General features: G+C 50.7%; 1 protein-coding gene across 1 annotated transcript in view; it reads right to left on the bottom strand.

Annotated features, from left to right (window-relative positions):
* Pfkfb4 (6-phosphofructo-2-kinase/fructose-2,6-biphosphatase 4) overlaps nucleotides 1-14,395 on the bottom strand; it is a 29,281-nt gene extending 14,886 nt beyond the window's left edge. The window contains exons 1-4 of the mRNA XM_036193657.1: nucleotides 14,221-14,395; nucleotides 6,565-6,681; nucleotides 6,335-6,431; nucleotides 109-175 (exon numbers count right to left, since the gene is read on the bottom strand). Coding sequence (XP_036049550.1) covers nucleotides 109-175; nucleotides 6,335-6,431; nucleotides 6,565-6,681; nucleotides 14,221-14,317 — 378 coding nt within the window. The 5' untranslated portion in view covers nucleotides 14,318-14,395. The remainder of the gene's footprint in view (nucleotides 1-108; nucleotides 176-6,334; nucleotides 6,432-6,564; nucleotides 6,682-14,220) is intronic.
* Between the last annotated feature and the right edge of the window lie 4,397 nt (nucleotides 14,396-18,792).

The raw sequence follows: 18,792 nt of genomic DNA, 5'->3' as shown, positions 1-18,792 counted from the left end.
CACCCCACCCTGCTTCCCTTCCAGGTGCCTGATGAGCAAATGGCAGACAGGGTGGTGGTGAGGAATCCTATGTCTCACTCTCAGCTCTTTCTGGGGTGTCACACTCACCGCCACATGTCCCCCCTCCTCACTGAGGAACTTCCGGACGTCAGAGAGGGCTGCCAGGGCACACTGCCTTCAGGAGAGAAGACACAGAGTCAGCCGAGCGTGCAGCCTTTAACCCGCCACAGCCAGGATGGGGCAGCCCTCGGGGCCCCTCCCTGTTCAAGGTCTCCCTCCTGCTTTCGGCTGACCATCAGCATCTGGCTCTCATGTGCTCCTGGCTCTCAGGACTCTTGAACGCTACTTTCTGCTTTCCCTTCATTGTCTCATCATGGCCCCGCTGGCACTTTGCCATGTTCATGACACCTAAATGTCAGGCATGTTCTGTGATTAACAAGATCAGTGCTTTTCTTTAATTAATTAATTTATTTTTGGTTGATTTCTCTTATTTTGTGTATATGTTGTAGAATAGTTTAAGATGTGTTGCACTTGTTTATGCTGTGGAACATTTGTTTAATGATGCAAAGATGTGTTGCATTCTTTTATGCCGTATTTAACTCTGTGAAGCTGTGTTGCTGTGCCTGTCTAAACACCTGATGGTCTAATAAAGAGCTGAACGGCCAATAGCAAGGCAGGAGAAAGGATAGGCAGGGCTGGCAGGTAGAGAGAATATACAGAAGGAGAAAAGAGAGATTGAGGAGGGAGAGGAGGAGAGGACTCCAGGACTATATTGTAGCGATGTCACTGTGGAGCCAAGTGACACAGCTAAGCAGCTGTGCCCTGCACCTCACCGTGATCCTCTGTGCCCTCTAGGTCTTCCAATGAAAGCTTCAAAGAACTGTCTTCTGGGAATTGGAGAGACGGCTCAGTGGTTAAAAGCAATTACTGTGCTTTTAGAGGACCTGAGTTCAGTTCCCAGCACCCATCAGATAATGCAAAACTACCTGCAACTCTAACTCCAGGGGATCTGATGCCTCTTCTAGCCTCTGTGGGCACTTGTATGTACATGGCATTCACACATTCACACATTCACACATTCACACACACACACACACACACACACACACACACACACACCACACACAAGTATGCACTGCCACACGCATATAGACACATTTAAAAATTAAAACAAATCTTTAGGGAATGGCTCATCAGTTAAGAACACTAGCTACAGCCGGGCAGTGGTGGCGCACACCTTTAATCCCAGCACTCGGGATGCAAAGGTAGGTGGATCTTTGAGTTCGAGGCCAGCCTGGGCTACAGAGTGAGTTCCAGGAAAGGCACAAAGCTACACATAGAAACCCTGTCTCGAAAAGCAAAAAAAAAAAAAAAAAAAAAAAACCAAAGACAAACAAAACAAAAACCACTGGCTACTCTTCTAGAGAATCAGGTTCATCCCAGCACCCACATCCAGTTCTAGGGAATCTTTCGCCCTCTTCTGGTATCTGTGGGCATTGCATGCACATACATATGCAGGCAAAACACTCAGACACATATGAAAAATAATAAAACCTTACTTTGTTTTTCTTTTGTTTTTGTTTTTTGAGACAGGGTTTCTCTGTGTGTAGCCCTGGCTGTCCTAGAACTCACTCTGTAGACCAGGCTGACCTCAAATTCACAGAGATCTGCCTGCCTCTGCCTCCTGAGTGCTGAGATTAAAGGTGGGCACCACTAAGTTGAAACTGTCTCAAACCGCACCCCCCCAAAAAAAAATGTGTTTTAAGAGGCTGGAGAGGTGGCTCAGTGGTTAAGACCACTTGCCACTCTTGCAGAAGAATGAAGTTCAGTTCCAGCACCCACATGGCAGCTCACAACCCTCCACAACTCCAGTTCCAAGGAATCCAACACCCTCTTCTGACCTCAGAGGACACCAGGTATGCATGTAGTGCACAGACATACATGTGATCAAAATACTCATAAATTGTTTTTTTAAAGTGTTCCTTTTGCCAAAAACTCCGAATTCTGAGTCTAGAAAACTAGCATTATTGGGTCATTTCTTTCTACCTGCCTATAGATCTGCAAGTTCAGGGCTAAGATCTTTTGTGGGCAGTTCTGATTATGGATCTACTGTGTAGGAGGAATCTCAGGGCCTCAAAGGAATCAGCAGGAGAACATCCTGGGAGCCTGTGTACACACTCATATGTGAGTGTGCAAATGTACTTGTGCTTGCAGGTCTGTGTGTGGGTAGAATTGTATGATTGCACTTACCCATGTATAGGCATGTGTGTACCTGGACACATGCTGGAGGAACTGAGGGCATCTGGTGGGACCCCAAGGAGCTAGCTCAGATGTTGGTTCCTACTGTCCTTGGGACTTCATGTCACATGCCTTTCCCTTGCTTTTTATCAGTCTGTTGTAAAAAACTAGCCTTGAGTCCTGGGAGTCATCTCCCAATCACCAAAACGGAAGGCAGCCTTAGAGACCCAAGTGTACTTGGTATGTAGATGTATACAAAGGGTGAGTGTGAGTGTGTGTGTGTGTGTGTGTGTGTGTGTGTGTGTGACTGAATAATGTACATGCAAGAATGAGCCCAAGTGAAGATGCCACATGTGCACACACACTCTCACAGACAGTGTGATTATATGTGTCCAGGGATTGTGCATGTATGTGAACACACCCATGCGTACTTACAGTATGTAGGTTTCTGTGTATGTAGGTGTGTGCATATAAGGTATACATGTGAGGTTATGTGTCCATGGTAGACATAGAGAGCTCATGTATGGTAAGAAAACACAATACGAATGTGCCTGATGGGGTGTGTCCATACTTGAATCTGACTGTCACATGCTTGTCCATGCCTTCCTCTCATCCGGTTTCATGTATATGAATACTGTTCAGCTTTTGAGACCTCAACATTGTGTGTGTAGTTAGGCCCCTGGGAAGTGCAGCCCTGGCTTTCCAGGTTTCTCATTTCTAAGATCTGGTCCCATCACACATTGTGGCAAATGTGTGATCCCAGCAGGAAGTACAAGTCATTCTTGGCTAGGCAGCAAGTTCATGGCCAGCTTGAGTTTTATCATGCCCTCTATCTCAAAATGAAACAGACAAATAAAAATTCCTTCCTCTGCTGGGCCGGGGGTGCAGCCCAGTTTATCATGAACAAGGCCCTGGGTCAATCCCAGCACCACAAACAGTAACAGTAACAAACAAAAACAACAAAACTGAACTAAATAGATGTGACTTCTGGTCTTTAATTTTTCAATTACTTCAAAGAAAATCTGGGATGGTCAATGGAAAATGGCCCTGTGGCCCAGTAACAGCAGGAATGTCCCATCTTCCAACACAGGTCCCTCTGTTCCAGCGGGGTAGTTCCTCCAACCTCTCTGTGTCTGGGTTTCTCCATTTAAATTGTTCCCCAGATTCCGACCTTCCGGGGTAGTCTGAGTGAAATGGCTGGCCGATTGGGAATGCCAATGCCCCACGACTACATTCACACACACCTGCCTCCAATCCAGACTGGACGGCTCAAACAATGCTCTCACTTTCTAAGCTCAGACTCCACAGCTGGGAAGCAAGGTACCACCACTGATCGACATCCGCCTGTGCCCACACCTTGGCACGGCTCTAGATTTTGCACCTGAGAAGTTCTTTGACTTACTAGCCACGAGATGCTTGAGTGAGTGAATGATGGGCACTTTGTTGTTGTTTTATTTGTTCAATTGATTGGTTTTCCTGAGGCATGGACTCCTGCTGCCCAGGCTGGCTTTGCACTGTGTGATGGATGGTGCCTTGAACTGTTCCTCCTGCCTTCACCTCCCAAGCACTGAGACTGTAGGCCTGGCCTGCCAAACTCAGCTGTGATGGACAGTCTTTAGTGGTAAAAAGACTTAGGTTCAAAATTACTCAGCTACTTCAAAAGTGAAGTAACCTACACAGAAGTGTATGAGACTCCTGGACTTTTGAGCCTCAGTTTCTTTACCTATAAAATGGGGACAATGGATATCAGACACCAAGCATACAGTAGATTCAATTCATCTCCTAGCTTCTAGTTTTACCTAAATGCCAGACTCCCTTTCTGGGTGACTCAGCCTGGTCCCACCCCTACGACACAAGAGCAAATGAAGCAAGTTTAAGTATACAGTTGGGGTGCTCCTGTCCCCTTGTGGCCATACATGTGTCCCTGGTGGTAGCTCCAGATCAGTACAGTGGCCTCTACCCCAGGCTGGCTTAATTTGAGGAAGTCAGGAAAGCTAGAGTCTCTGGTACTCTCCTCCCAAGATGGCTGAGGCCAGAGCAAGTCTGTGCCACCTGACTGACAAGAGGCATGTGGCAGTTTTGTCAACTTGCCACAGTCTTAGAACCACCTGGAAAGAGGCTCAGTGACAGCCAGCCAGGGGTCAGGTGGCCTGTAGACATGCATGTGAAGGATTTTTTTTAAAGAGTTATTTATTTTCATGTGTTTTATGCATTTGTGTCTATGTGAAGGTATCAAGTCTCCTAGAACTGGAGTTACAGACAGCTGTGAGCTGCCATGTGGGTGCTGGGAAGAGCAGCCAGTGCTCTTAACCAGTAAGCCATCTCTCCAGCCTCTGGGTTGTTTTGTTTTGTTTTTGAGCTGAGGATGGAACCCAGGGCCTTGCGCTTGCTAGGCAAGTGCTCTACCACTGAGCTAAATCCCCAACCCTTCTTTGTTTTTTTAATTAGGTTAACTGAAGTGGTAAGACCCACCTTGAACACATGGGTGGCACACTTTCATGGCCTGGTCCCTGAACTGTACACAAGAGTGACAAGGAAAGCTGGGCAGGTGGGCATGCACATAATGAAGTCTCCCTGTTCTGCACTGTGGATGTGACGAGCTGCTTCAGGTTCCTGCCTTGACTTTCCTCGATGGGCTACAATCTGGCCCAACAAACTGAGTGAGAATCTCTCCCCTAAGCTTTATAGGGTGTTGGTGTTTTGTCACAGTGACAGAAGCAAGAACAGGAAAAGGCTTATTTCTGTCGTTGCTGTGAGACAGGGTCTCACATGTCACCCTGGCTGTCCTGGAACTCGCTATGCAGACCAGGCTGGCCTTGAACTCACAGAGACCTGTCTGCCTCTGCCTCCCAGTTGATGAGATTAAAGGTGTGCGCCTCCAGACCTGACAGGACAGGGCTTCTTGACCACCCCACCAACCCTTTCTCAAAAAGTTCATGTTTGAATTGGGAGGGGACTGAGGTCATATGAAAATTTCTACCTCCTGTGTGTCAACTACTCACTCCACAGCATCCAAGCCATGTTAAACTAAAACGAAGGCACATGCCAAGCACTCATGAGAGTGCCTATCTTGGGGCAGAAGAGGAAACAACATGCATCCTGTATGGTGGCCCGGAGTAGACAAAAGCAAGGCCTCCAAGTCATCCAATGGCCCCTGACATGCCTGGCCAACCCTCTTCTCTCCCTGAAGCTCCAGCCTCCCTTCCTTGTCCAAGGTCCTTAATACTAGGGCAGGGATGAGCGAGCCGTCAAGAGGCCACACACAGCTTCTCCCTACTCATCACATGCCAACTTTTCACAACCTGAGAGGGAAAGAAGCCAGACCTAGAGCTGGATGTGGTGGCGCACGCCTTTAATCCCAGCACTCCAGAGACAGAGGCAGGCGGATCTCTGTGAGTTCGAGGACAGCCTGGGCAACATAGTGAGATCCTGTCTCAAAAAACCAAAGAAAAGAAAAAGAAAAAACAAAGATGGCTGCCCTGTCAGTCACACAGCATGGAGCCAGCCCTGTCAGTCACACAGCATGGAGCCAGCCCTGTCAGTCACACAGCATGGAGCCAGCCCTGTCAGTCACACAGCATGGAGCCAGCCCTGTCAGTCACACAGCATGGAGCCAGCCCTGTCAGTCACACAGCATGGAGCCGGTCCTGACAGTCACACAGCTTGGAGCCAGTCCTGTCAGTCACACAGCATGGAGCCGGTCCTGTCAGTCACACAGCATGGAGCCGGTCCTGTCAGTCACACAGCATGGAGCCGGTCCTGTCAGTCACACAGCATGGAGCCGGTCCTGTCAGTCACACAGCATGGAGCCGGTCCTGTCAGTCACACAGCATGGAGCCGGTCCTGTCAGTCACACAGCATGGAGCCGGCCCTGTCAGTCACACAGCATGGAGCCAGTCCTGTCAGTCACACAGCATGGAGCCGGTCCTGACAGTCACACAGTATCAGGCCGAGCTGCTGGAGTTCAGCAGCAGCTCAAACATTCACAAGTAACTAGGCTCCAGGAGTTGGGGAAGGGGTGTTTCTTAGCCAATGGGTAGTAACTTATCAAGCCTTCTCTACAGCAATGCCCCACCCCAGCCCTCACCACACTTACTTCCTGATTTTCAGACCTTCTTCATTGTCTGGGAGGAAAAACTCAAAAGATTTGTACGTCTTGACCATGTCCCGGCGATACTGGCCAACGTTGAACTCTAGAGGGAGAAGAGGCTTAGCTTTCGCAGCAGCCCTACCGACCCCTGCCCGGGGCCCCCCAGGCTCTACCTCCACCCAGCCTTCTCTCTTCCCCTCCCCAACAGTCCTCCCATGATCCCCTTGGAGCCTCACCCCGAGTAGGCACACCGATCCAGTTGAGGTACCGGGTCAGCTTCTTAGAAATGTAGGTCTTGCCCCTGGCTGGCAGACCCACCATGACGATGAGCGTCGGGCAGTTGGTCATGCACACTGGAAGGCAAGTAGCGTTGGGATGGTTACTCTGGACTGTCACCTTGATGGGTCTAGAAACACCATGGAAACCAATCTCCGTCTATGAGGGGGTTCCCATTAGGCTAACGGAGGCAGGCAGACAATCTTAAATGTGGTGGCACTGTTCCCTGGGCTAGGGTCCTGGACTAAAGAAAAAAACAAGGAGAAAGGGGTGAGCAGAGCATCAGCATCCACTCATCTCTCTGTTTCCTCACCGTGGATGCGAGGTCACCAGCTACCTCAGGCTCCTGCCAACCAACTTCCTTGCCGTGACGGACTGTCCCTTTGAAGCATGAGCCAAGAAAAACATCTCCCTCCTTCGGTGTTCCACCAGGTACTCGTCACAGCAACGGAGAGTAACAATTCAAGCGCACTGTCGCACCATGCTGGAGCTCTGCGTCTCCCACTCTCCCAGTGTTTTGTCAGCCCGAGGGCACAGGATTGGCACCAGCTGTGATTCCTGGCATCAGACAGATCTCTAGTACCCCCAGATCCAGTCTTCGGCTGCCAAGTGCCTGTTCCAGGTCTGCTGGGCTCTGGGACTTCACCAGGCCTTCTCATCACAAAGCACACAGGTATACAGAGGCACAAACAGCCAGGCCAGCAGCTAAACACTCAACGGAGTGCCCACTGCTCGGAGGACAGTGGAGCCAACGCCTGCCTCTCTGACCCTAATCCATACCCTAATCTCCACCTGTCTCCAAAGATGTGCCAGCTCTGCCCGGGTCTTTGTTGAATTTCTTTTTCTCTTCAAAGCTCTGCCTTAAAGTTTTCCCTTCAACAAGGATTCCCCAAGGGCACCTCCCTGTGTCCCTGGGGCATTTGTACCCCCTACTTTGTCACCTCACTAATGACTGTTATCTCTGGACTAATTATTTGGAGTAGCTATTGTGCATGACTGGCCTCCAAGCCAAGCACACCTTTACAAAAGCGTTACCCTAGATAGGTCTGTTGAATGCTTCTGTCCCCTCATGGAGGGGTGGCAGGGTCTTGAGACCCTCACCTGAGAGCCAGCTGCTTTCTGACACCTGTTGTATGCGCCCACACCCATGTAAGGAACCCATGCTCCATAAGGAAGTCCAATGAACTCAGTGGCTCTTCAGAGTGAACTTCTGTGGAATTGTGCCTCAGCTTGTCCTGAGGACCCTGGGAAGAAGGGCAGAACTTGTTGACATCTCCCCAGGGAAGGAATTTAACCCAGGATCCCTGTAGTGCATGTGCTGCTCACATTCCTGTCCTACACTGACGCTCAGGGATATGAGCACGGAGGTAACCAGAAGCACATTGGGGTTCAGGACCACAAGGGACTGAGACCGGAGGCCCCAAAATGACAGTTTTCTTGACAGTCCGCTCATCACCATCTTACATGCTACCAAGTCAGGGTGTCAACCAGAGAATCTGCCAAGGCTGGAGGTAGGAAAAGACCTGTTCACAGCTGCCTGAGCGTCAGCTGCCTAGGACTAACAGAAAAGCAGGACTGACTGACTGCCTGGGACTCGGCTTCCAGTGTGACCAGATGCGGCCCTACCCTGGGAGTCACGGAAGCCTTCCTTTTCGTCACCCATAAGATCACGGTCAGGAAACCATAGGGGACAGACTGCTGGGCAGATGTGGGGAACCATCCCTCCTCTCCTCTGCCCACTTAGCTGCCCTCCTCAGCTGTCTCTCTTAGGACAGAGACCTCGGGGACAGTTAGTTCTGCCTGTCAGCAATCAGGTAAGTCTCAGTTCCTATTTTGATTGTGACACCTTCCGGCAACTCAGAGTCTTGGTGTCCTCACCAACATGATCTTTCACTTTCCCCATGGAAAAGCTGGAGCCCTTCTGGAAAGCTGTGCCCTCTGCCTTGCCCGGGCAGCATCCTGGACTATGGGCACAGGTGTACTTAGTCCCGACTGCACTTAGGCCTTGAGATGCAGGCTGCATCACCCTGTGCATGACCCAAACTGTGAACCCGGGGGAGGAGAGAAGGGGACCCTGGCTGAACGAAGAGTGAGGACACTTGCAGAATAACCTCAGCATTGGCCAAGGCGGGAGGAAACCGAGTGAAGCAAGGCCCTGCCTCCTCAGGGCCAGCAGACCGACCACACAGTTCCTGCCCAGGCTGACAGGAGCTCTGAAGAAGTTTAAAGAGAGTTCATCAGCCATTTTACCATGGCAATCCATCTGTCCACCCCTGGCCCTCCTGAAGAGCCCCTACACACATGGACACACACACACACACACACACACACACACACACACACACGGACACGGACACGGACATGGACACGGACACACAGACACACACATACATACACACACAGACACAGACACACACACACACACACATGGACACACACGGACACACACACACACATGGACACACACACACACACACATGGACACACACACACACACACACACACACACACACGGACACACACACACACACACATGGACACACACACACACACACACACACACACGGACACACACACACACACACGGACACACACAGACACACACACACACATGGACACACAGACACAGACACAGACACACACGGACACACACACACACACACACGGACACACACACACACACACAGAGACACACACACACACACACGGACACACACACACACACACAGACACACACACACATGGACACACACACACACACACACACACACACACACACACACACACACGCACACCCCATTGTTCCCTCAGTGTTCACGATTTCAAGATCAAGGTACTACACCTACTCTTCATGCCATGGCTAAAAACAGCTGGGGGGGGGGGGAAGGGTGTACTGGGCTTCCACTTGCACTGTTGCTCAAGAAAGGAAGTCAGGACAGGAACTCAGTGCAGGAACTGCACCTGGAGGCAGAAGTTGGAGCAGAGCATGGACGGGCGCTACTTATTGTCTTGGACATCATAGCTTGTTCAGTATGCTTTCTTATTCAACCCAGGACCACCAGCCCAGGGGTGGTAACCCCATCAATCACTAATTAAGAAAATGCCAGCTGGGTGGTGGTGGCGCACATCTTTAATCCCAGCACTCGGGAGGCAGGGCCAGGCGGATCTCTGTGAGTTCGAGGCCAGCCTGGGCTACAGAGTGAGATCCAGGACAGGCACCAAAGCTACACAGAGAAACCCTGTCTCTAGAAACCAAAAAAAAAAGAAAACAAAGAAAGAGAAAAGAAAGAAAGAAGAAAAAGAAAAGAAAATGCCCTACAGGCTTCTGGAAGCATTTTCTCAATTGAGGATCTGTCTTCTCAGATGACTTCAGCTTGTGTCAAATTGACCTAAAACTAGTCAGCACAACATCTATCTCCCCAGAGCAGACGTGGGCTCCCTCTCAGAGCCACAGTCTCCTCCCACAGTCTCTGGCCACAGCACCCCTCTTCCCCACTCCCATCAATATGCAAGGTGGGCAGTCAGGGGAGCAGATTGGATCTAGGCACAAAACAAGGCAATAAATTAGTGCTCACCTCTGCTCCCCAAGATAAGCTCCCCAGAAATAACCCGAAGCAAACCAAAGTTCAAGAACATCTGTGGCAGCTCTGCTTACCGCAGCACAATGTGGAGATAATCCCTAGAGTGGAGAAATTATAAACAGAAGCGGAACAAAGAGGTGTACTACAGACCTTGAGAGACACGGAACAGAGATGGGGTATGCAGCCAGAACACACTGTCTATAACACCGTACACACAGAGAGAAGGAAGTCTGAGGACAAGTCTTTACTGAAGGCCACAGAGCCCTGGGAACCCCAAGGCCTGAGATGTGTACCACTGGAGACTGCCTGCCAGCCTACCTACCAGGTACTTCCACCAAAGGCACAGCCCAAGTTCCTGGAGTGGACTCCAGGCAGACTCCTGGACTGATTGTACCTGTTCCCACCATCGGCCAGACTGAGGAAGGAAGAGGTCTTAAAAATTGGCCAGGCGGTGGTGGCGCACGCCTGTAATCCCAGCACTTGGGAGGCAGAGGCAGGTGGATCTCTGTGAGTTTGAGGCCAGCCTGGTCCACAGAACTAGTCCAGGACAGGCTCCAAAGCTACAGAGAAACCCTGTCTCGAAAAACCAAAACAAACAAACAAAAAACAAACAAAACAAAACAAACAAAAAAACAACAAAAACCATTAAGCAACATGACATGACAGTCCCACTCGGGGGCAGAAGTCTCTCCTGTTGACTTGTGCACACACACAAGTCCTGTCACCCAGGAGGAATCATGCCATCTTGTCACCTTTTGCCTGAAAAAAAGCCATCAGAAACATGTGGGAGACAGAGGCAGGAGGCTCTCAGTGAGTCTGAGGCCAGCCTGGTCTATAAATAGTGAGTTCCAGGACAGTCAGGGCTACACAGAGAAACCCTGTCTCAAAACAAAACAAAATACCTAAAAACCCAACAACAAAAAAGCACTTGCTCTTGCAGAGGACCAGGGTTTGGATCCCAGCACCCATACAGAGGCTCACAAGGATCCATAACTCCAGTTCCGGACTATCTGATACACTCTTCTCACCTCTAAGGACATCAGGCACACACAAAAAGCACAGACACACATGAAAGAAAAATACTCATACACATAAAATAAGTAAATACATATAAAAAACTTTTTAAAAATATTTATTTATTTATTTATTATTATGGATACAGTGTTCTGTCTGTACACCAGAAGAGGGCACGAGATCCCATTGTAGATGGTTGTGAGCCATCATGGGGTTGCTGGGAATTCAACTCAGGACCTCTGAAAGAGCAGCCAGTGCTCTTAACCTCTGAGCCGTCTCTCCAGCCCCATAAGAAACTTTTTAAAAAAGAAAGAAAAATGACATTCTGTCACTCAGGAGGTAGAGGCAAGAGGGCCACCACAAGGTCAACAGTACACCGACATAGTGGTTTCCTGGCCATCCAGAGCCTGTTCCTGGAGACTACATTCTCAAAAACAAACAGACAAAGGAAAAACAATGTCCTACCTGCTGGGGTCCCAGGGCCTTGTCCTTATGCCCTGGACCACCTGCCCAGAGCTCCTAAAGGTCGAAGCGGGGATTCTAATGGTAAGGAAGGTTAATAGCTTCCAGACACACAGGTGTGGCTCTGAATTTTATAAATTATCAAATTTTATCAACTGCTTATGGTGTTGGAGGGTGGAGACCTGGCTTTGTCATTCAGCCCCAGGACCCTGAGGAGCTGGGGACTAGACACCAGAGGAAACCTACCGCCAGCCCAGACTAGCAATGGGTACTGCTTCTTCCTCCCCATAAAGCCCTGTGGTCAGGCTACCCTTCCCCACCCTAGAGTCTTTATTGTCCTCACAGTCCTGCAACCTGGGCCCGAGTTACTGTGCAAAGGGCAGAAGGCTGCACGCGTGCAAACTAGTGTGTGCTGCGGCCTCTGGGGCCTCTGCCTGGGGCCCAGACTCCCAGGCACACATCTGCAAGCTTCATCCTTGGCCATGTCTCCTCCTACTCCGGGAAAGTATGAATCTACAGCCCAGACTATTCCAACACTCTCACACTGACAAGCCCCTCCACTTACACAGAGACACTTTTTTTTTCGTTCTTCTTTCTTTCTTTCTTTCTTTTTTAGTTTTTCAAGCCAGGGTTTCCCTGTATAGCCCTGACTATCCTGGAACTCGCTCTGTAGACCAGGCTGGGCTCCAACTCACAGAGCCACCTGCCTCTGCCTCCCCAGGATTAAAAGCGTGTGCCATGACTGCCTGGCAGAAGAGCCCATTTCCATCTACACTTAGAGCTCAGAGAAAGACATACAGGCCCTGACTCAGGAGCAGATAACTGAGCACATCCCTCCTCTGTGGGCCTCAGCTACTTTCCGCCTATAATGAGGGGATGGCTCAGGCTGACACCTCAGTCCCCAACTCTGAATAGTGAGCAAAGGAGATTGGTGGCGATGAAATCTGCTTCTACTTTTCTTTCTTTCTTTTTCTTTGTTTTGTTTTTGTTTCTTTGTTTGTTTGTTTGTTTTGTATCCCCGACTGTCCTGGAACTCGCTCTGTAGACCAGGCTGGCCTCAGACTCACAGAGATCCTCCTGCCTCTGCCTCCTGAGTGCTGGGATGAAAAGTTTGCGCCACCATGCCCAGCTCGCTTCCACTTTTCAAGTATCAACTCACAAGAAGCAAAGACAACAATGGTCTCATCCTAGGGCTGGTGTCTAAGGGTTAGCTCCCGGCCTAAGGTCACAGAGCTGGTCCAGGGTGTGGCCTGAGCGCTACTGACCCAAAGTCCAGGTTCCTACTCCTCCTGTAACAGGTGCAGACACCCCTGGTCAGGACCATAGTACTAATAAAGGCTGGCAAGGAACTGCCTTAATGCTTCCAAATGACGGCCGGCCAGGCTAACACCACAGTCCCTGGGGACTCAGAATCTGTCTGGACAGCTACGGCTCCACCAGTACCCATACTGTGGTCAGAGCCACCACCCACAGGAACACAGTCTGCCTATGAACCACAGCCATCCTATCAGGACCCAAGTGTGGTCACATACACCTTCCCCACCCCCACTCTACTAAGACTCTCATTACGGTAATGGTCAAAGCCATGGCCTCAGGCTGGCCTTGGCAACCGAAGCCCAAAGGACCCTTATCATACACAGCAGCCTTCAGGACTGCACAGAGACCCTGGCACATCACGCAACAGCCTGATCTCCATTTCCATATCTGCGCCACCAGTTGGACTAGATGTTCTGAGGTCTTTGCCAAGCTGCAAATTCATTACAATATTTGAATTACTACTAAAACATTTTTTTCTTTTCCCTGTTAATAAAAAGAAAATGCAGACTCATTTAAGAGCATACAGAAGAACCAAGGAAGGAGATGAAAACACCCAGGATCCCAGAAGAGGTGAGTCACTTAGCAGTTCACAGACTTCAGCACCTCTCGCTGTCCCACCCTCCTGTGCAGGCATTTACTTAGGAACTCACAGGGGTGCTTCCATGTCCAGGGGCGCCGGTAGGTCCACATGGTGTGCTGTTCCCATTGACTCAATCCTGACAACTGTACTCCCCTGAAGTTCCTCCTAAAACTTTGGTTTTAAGACCAAGGAGTACTTGTCTTGCTGAGAACTACTAGCCCATGACTAGGCTTTCAAACGTTCTCGGCTCAGAGACGCCAAGTACCTTGTCTAGAGCTACACAGCTCAATTTCTACTCTGTGGCCAGGAGAGAGGAACGAGCAGAACCATGACCACGAAGTCCTCTCCTATATCCAGGCAGTGGAAACAGCTTGGGTCAGTGCCCTGCCAAGGTAATGGTGACCAGACCCAGTCTCCAAGAAACTGGGCTGTTTGCTCACACCTGACTCCACTCCTGCTCCACCACACTTAGCTTCCACTGTCACCACCACTGTCACCACCGCCTCACCTGTTCCCAGCCTCTCACCTGTCCCCGACTCCGCCCATCAGTCACAATAGCCTCGCCTTGCAGGTTTGTCTTTCCCCTGGAGACCCTCGCCAAGGCCGTCTACCCACCCATCCAGGTTCATCTCCTCCTCCTCTCCCTGCGGACCCCGTCTTACCACCCCGCTGGCTGGCGTGCAGAGCGGGCCGCCCATTGCTATATGGCATCCAGATCTTCTTCAGGGGATTCTGGGTTAATTCCCGTGGGGACGCCATCCCCGGGCCCGGATGAATCGGACTGCGCTGCTTCGCACCCAGCAACCGGGCCACCTCGGGCCACCCGAGGTCCCGCCCTCGGGCCCCGCCCCTCCTCTAGCGGCTCCAACTCCTGTCCATCTTCCCACAGGCCCGCCCCAGTACTATTAGGCTCCACCCAAACTGAAGAGGCACCGATCTACGACTACGCATGCTCAATTTTCCTACCGCCTCTTTTTGGACTAAGCGCGCCCCGTCCTTCAAACCAATGCTAATAAGGCGCATGCTCAATTCCCAAGGAGTTTGCCATCCAGATTTTGCAGGGCCCGCCCCGGATGTGAAGTTTACAGCCCTCAAGCAGCTTGTTCTTATTTGCATAGTCCCCTCCCGTGCGGCCTCTGCTCCCTGAGGAACGTGACTTCAGAGTCGCCTGTGGGAAGGGTATGAGGCTGGGCGGGGCCTGCGTGACCCTCAGAGCCAGGATAGTCTACACCAGCTTGGCTGTTGTCCCTGAGCGGCTCCAATGACTGGCCTGCTGTCCTGGCTGTCCGCCTCCGCTGCGCCCTCCTGGACCTTCCTGGGGCTTTCTCAGCTGCTCCTCCCCTGGAAACTACCCCGATCCACAAGAACAACTTGTTCAACCACGCAGAAAAAGTTCCCTTATCTTAGGGACAGGAACACAGGATACTTCTCAAAATCGACCGTGTTTTGGCATGGCTCTTGGGAACTTGGGCTAAACCTCTGCCCACCTGGAGCAGCTATATGACCAAGCTATTCTGGGACCCACTAAGCCCTGGCAGTATTTTGAGTCTCTTCCCACGATTTACATTTTACCAATTATAATTTTGTTGTTGTTTTTTCTTTCTTTTGGAGGAGGAAGGTCAGGGTCTCTTGTAGCCCAGGCTGGCCTAGAACTCAATATGTACCTGAGGACAACCTTGAACTTTTTTTTTTTTTTTTTTTTGGTTTTTGGAGACAGGGTTTCTCTGTGTAGTTTTGGTGCCTGTCCTGGATCTCGCTCTGTAGACCAAGCTGGCCTCAAATTCAGAGATTCGCATGTCTCTGCCTCCGGCATGCTGGGATTAAAGGCGAGCGCCACCGCCTGGCCAACCTTGAACTTCTGATCATTGTGCTTTCACCTCCCAAATTCTGTTGCTGTGCACAGTGTTTATAAAGGGTTGGAAATCGAACATAGGGCTTTGTGCATGCTAGGCAAGCACTCTACTAACTGAGCTACACTCTCAGCCCCAATTAAAGTTTTTTTTAAAGATTTTATTTATTTACATATTTTATGCATGAGTGTTCTATTTGCATGTATGTTTGCATGACAGTAGAGGGCACCAGATCCCATTATAGATGGTTGTGAGCCACCATGTGGTTGCTGGGGATTGAACTCAGGACCTCTGGAAGAGCAGCCAGTGCTCTTAACCACTGAGCCATCTCTCCAGCTCCCCCAATTAAAATTTTAATAATGAGTTTTTTTTTTTTTTTTTTTCAAATGAGCTTCTGTCTCTTCAGGAAAATGAGATGCAGACATCATCAATTTTACAAGATTGTGGTACAGATTAAATGTATCAGTCTCAGAAATCTGCTCCATAACATGAAGGCGTTCTCATTCATTATAGTATCTCCCTCCCTGCCTTTGAAAACGTACAAGGTCAAGGGCTGAGAGCCAGGCCTTGCAGCTCAGTCTTAAAGGCCAACAAGGTACTGATAGAGAATTACATGTCCACACGGACCGCCTAACTATTTCCGGTGTAGAATAGCCGTCTGCGGGTCAGACATCTCGCGGGACCGGGACTCTGTGGCCTTACGTGGTTGCGTGGTTGCATAAAGCACACGCGCAGCCATGTAATCTACGCGCTTGCGTGGAGTACCCACAGGAGTCCCTGTACGCATGCGCGGCCCAACCTTTAAAAAGCCGGTACCATCTTGCATGAGTCTCTTTCTCTCTCCCCCCCACTTTTATCTCCTCACCCACGTGTGTTTCACACAGGCCTGTCACCTCTATCCTCTTTAATAAAACTCTTCTGTGGTCTTGTCGTGTTCGGGACGTGTTCCTAGCGCCACTTAAATACTAACAGGTACCATATGAAAAACTTCCCAAACTGGGTGACCCCTGATGAACATGACCCCTTGGAGGCTGGTGAGGGACAGTGTAGGGAAGCCACTCTTCTATGTTTGACCTCCACCACAGCCTCCCAAAAGCTCAAGCCTCTTCCTTCTGCCCAGCCCCACCTACCCAAACTAGACACTTTCTGCTCCAGGCCCCAGGAACATGGCTTGAATCTCCATCTTGCTGTCCTCTGGTGATGGCTTCCACCACACCCCTGGCAGGTTTTCTGACTCAAGCTCTCTGTCTCACAGATGCCCCGCCAGAAGCCGGAGACACGGAAAACAAGGTGACCTCATTCACAGTCAGTGCAGCATGCCTGCTTTGGGTCAGTCTACCAGGTCCCAACCCAACTCTTGAGAGTCTGGCAAAGACCCTTAGGATGACCATGACAACTGTATCTTCACCACTACACAAGGAAATCAAAGTTCAGAAGCCTACCTGGAGCCTCCCTAGTACCAGCTCTAGCTGGCTACATCGGGAAATACCCTGCTCCAGGCAGGTGGTTTATTTCCTTTCCCTCATTCTCCCATTGCAGTATCCTCCCTGCATCCCCCAGAGGGAGGGGGCAGCTTGGAGTCCACCCAAGCTCATGATGAGCAGAGCTCCTCTGTGAACGTCAGCAGCACCCAATTCTCCAAAACCACTCATCCTGTTCCTGTCCATGTCTCAGTCACTGCCAAGGTCACCTTGGGACCACATTTGGCCTCAGAAACCTCATTGCGGCTCCCTCACACCCAGCACAGTTCCCTCTAACATCATGGGTACCCAGTACCTCTTCAGGTACTCCCATCCACTCTCTTCCCCAGAACTGGATGTTACTCAAGGGCTGGTGGCAGAGAAGGGCAGGGCAAGGGGCCAAAGCCATCTCCACACCCAGCCTGAGCCTGGTTTCAGGAAATGTGGCTCTACACCACCCACTCTTCTCAGCTCACCCCGGGCTGACCCAGACACACCCTCTCAAGTCCATATCTCCAGCTAGGAAGCGTCACCATCATGAGCGTAGGCAACCTTCCCAATGCCAGGGTCTACATCTGTTCTGAGGACTCCTCCCCATCTGCCCTTCCGTGGCCTCATTTCTTAGGTAAGAAGCTGAGGATGCAGACGGAGGAGGAGACAAGACAACAGAGCCATCCACAGTGCGAGGAGTCAGCTCATCCCCCCAGCCTTCAGAGCTTCACCTCCTACAGCTTTCTTTATTGCCTCTCTCCTCCCACCTAGGCTCTTGGCTGTTTCCTCCACCGAAATGCCCTCCAAGCTTTGTGCTCCCCCAACACTGGCAGATGTTCACTAGACTAACAGCCCTTGTGGCTTTTCCCTCTCCAGGACTTCTCAAAGTGCACCAATTACCCTGTCCCATGCACAAGAAGTGTTGGGATGCCATTGTGCACTCATGCATGAACATGGCTAGCTCAGCCCTTCTCTACCGTGAACCTTAGCCAGCCTGACCGTGGTTGGCACCCTGGGCACCTTATGTACTGACCAACGGACCTCTTACCCCAGTTACAGAAGCCATTTAATCAAAGTCTTCAGCCCTCCGTTCTCAAGACTCACACTCTTCCCACTAGGTATCTTCTGCCTAGCCCTGGCTGTACCAACCGGTCATCATCTCCAACATCAAGATCTGGGCCTCAGCTCCGCCACACAAGTGCACACAAACATGCCCATTGCATACACACAGACGCACATATATTAATTAGCCCTGCTGCCCCGCTCATCTCTTCCTCTTTATTCCCTGACCAGATGCTGCTTTGCTGGGTGCAGGGAGTTCCCAGGAGTCCTAGCTTCCTCGGGCAATTTCCAAGAACTGTCCCCAGCATCCTTCTGGCCCCAGAGTGCACAGTGTGAGGTTCCAATTTGGGGGTATCCAGCCATGTGAGTGAGCCCTGATCTGTACTTCCTGATTCTAGCCTGGCACAGGGGCACACAGTAGGTGTGTAGAGAAACTCAGGACCAGCAGCACAGAGCACACAGTGTGGGGGCCCTAGAGACACAAGCTTAAAGGCTAAGATGGCACTATGTGAAAAACTTCCCAAACTGGGTGACCCTGATGAACAAGACCCCTTGGAGGCCAGCAAGGGGCGTATTGGAGAGTACCTCCCGCAGCTCCAGCTGGCTGGCCCTCCCCCTTGGCTAAAGGAAGACACTATTTATAGCCATCCTACCTTGGTCCAGGCCCCTCTTCCCAACAAGACCCCAGTTTTTCTTCCCTTCAGGCCACTGACAGATTGATGCCCTCTCAGAGCATTCTGAGAGACCCCCCCAACACCCTCAACTCTCCCTCCAACACCATCTTCACTACACCCAGGTCTTTTCCCAATCCCCGAGGTCCCCATGCTACCCAATGCCTACCCTGTCCGTTGCTCTCCCGCCCAGGGTCGGT

This window comes from Onychomys torridus, chromosome 7 (assembly GCF_903995425.1).
Source record: "Onychomys torridus chromosome 7, mOncTor1.1, whole genome shotgun sequence".
In the NCBI taxonomy this organism is placed as follows: domain Eukaryota; kingdom Metazoa; phylum Chordata; class Mammalia; order Rodentia; family Cricetidae; genus Onychomys; species Onychomys torridus.
The sequence above is the reverse complement of the archived record's forward strand: the minus strand, read 5'-3'. Positions and strand labels throughout refer to the sequence as shown.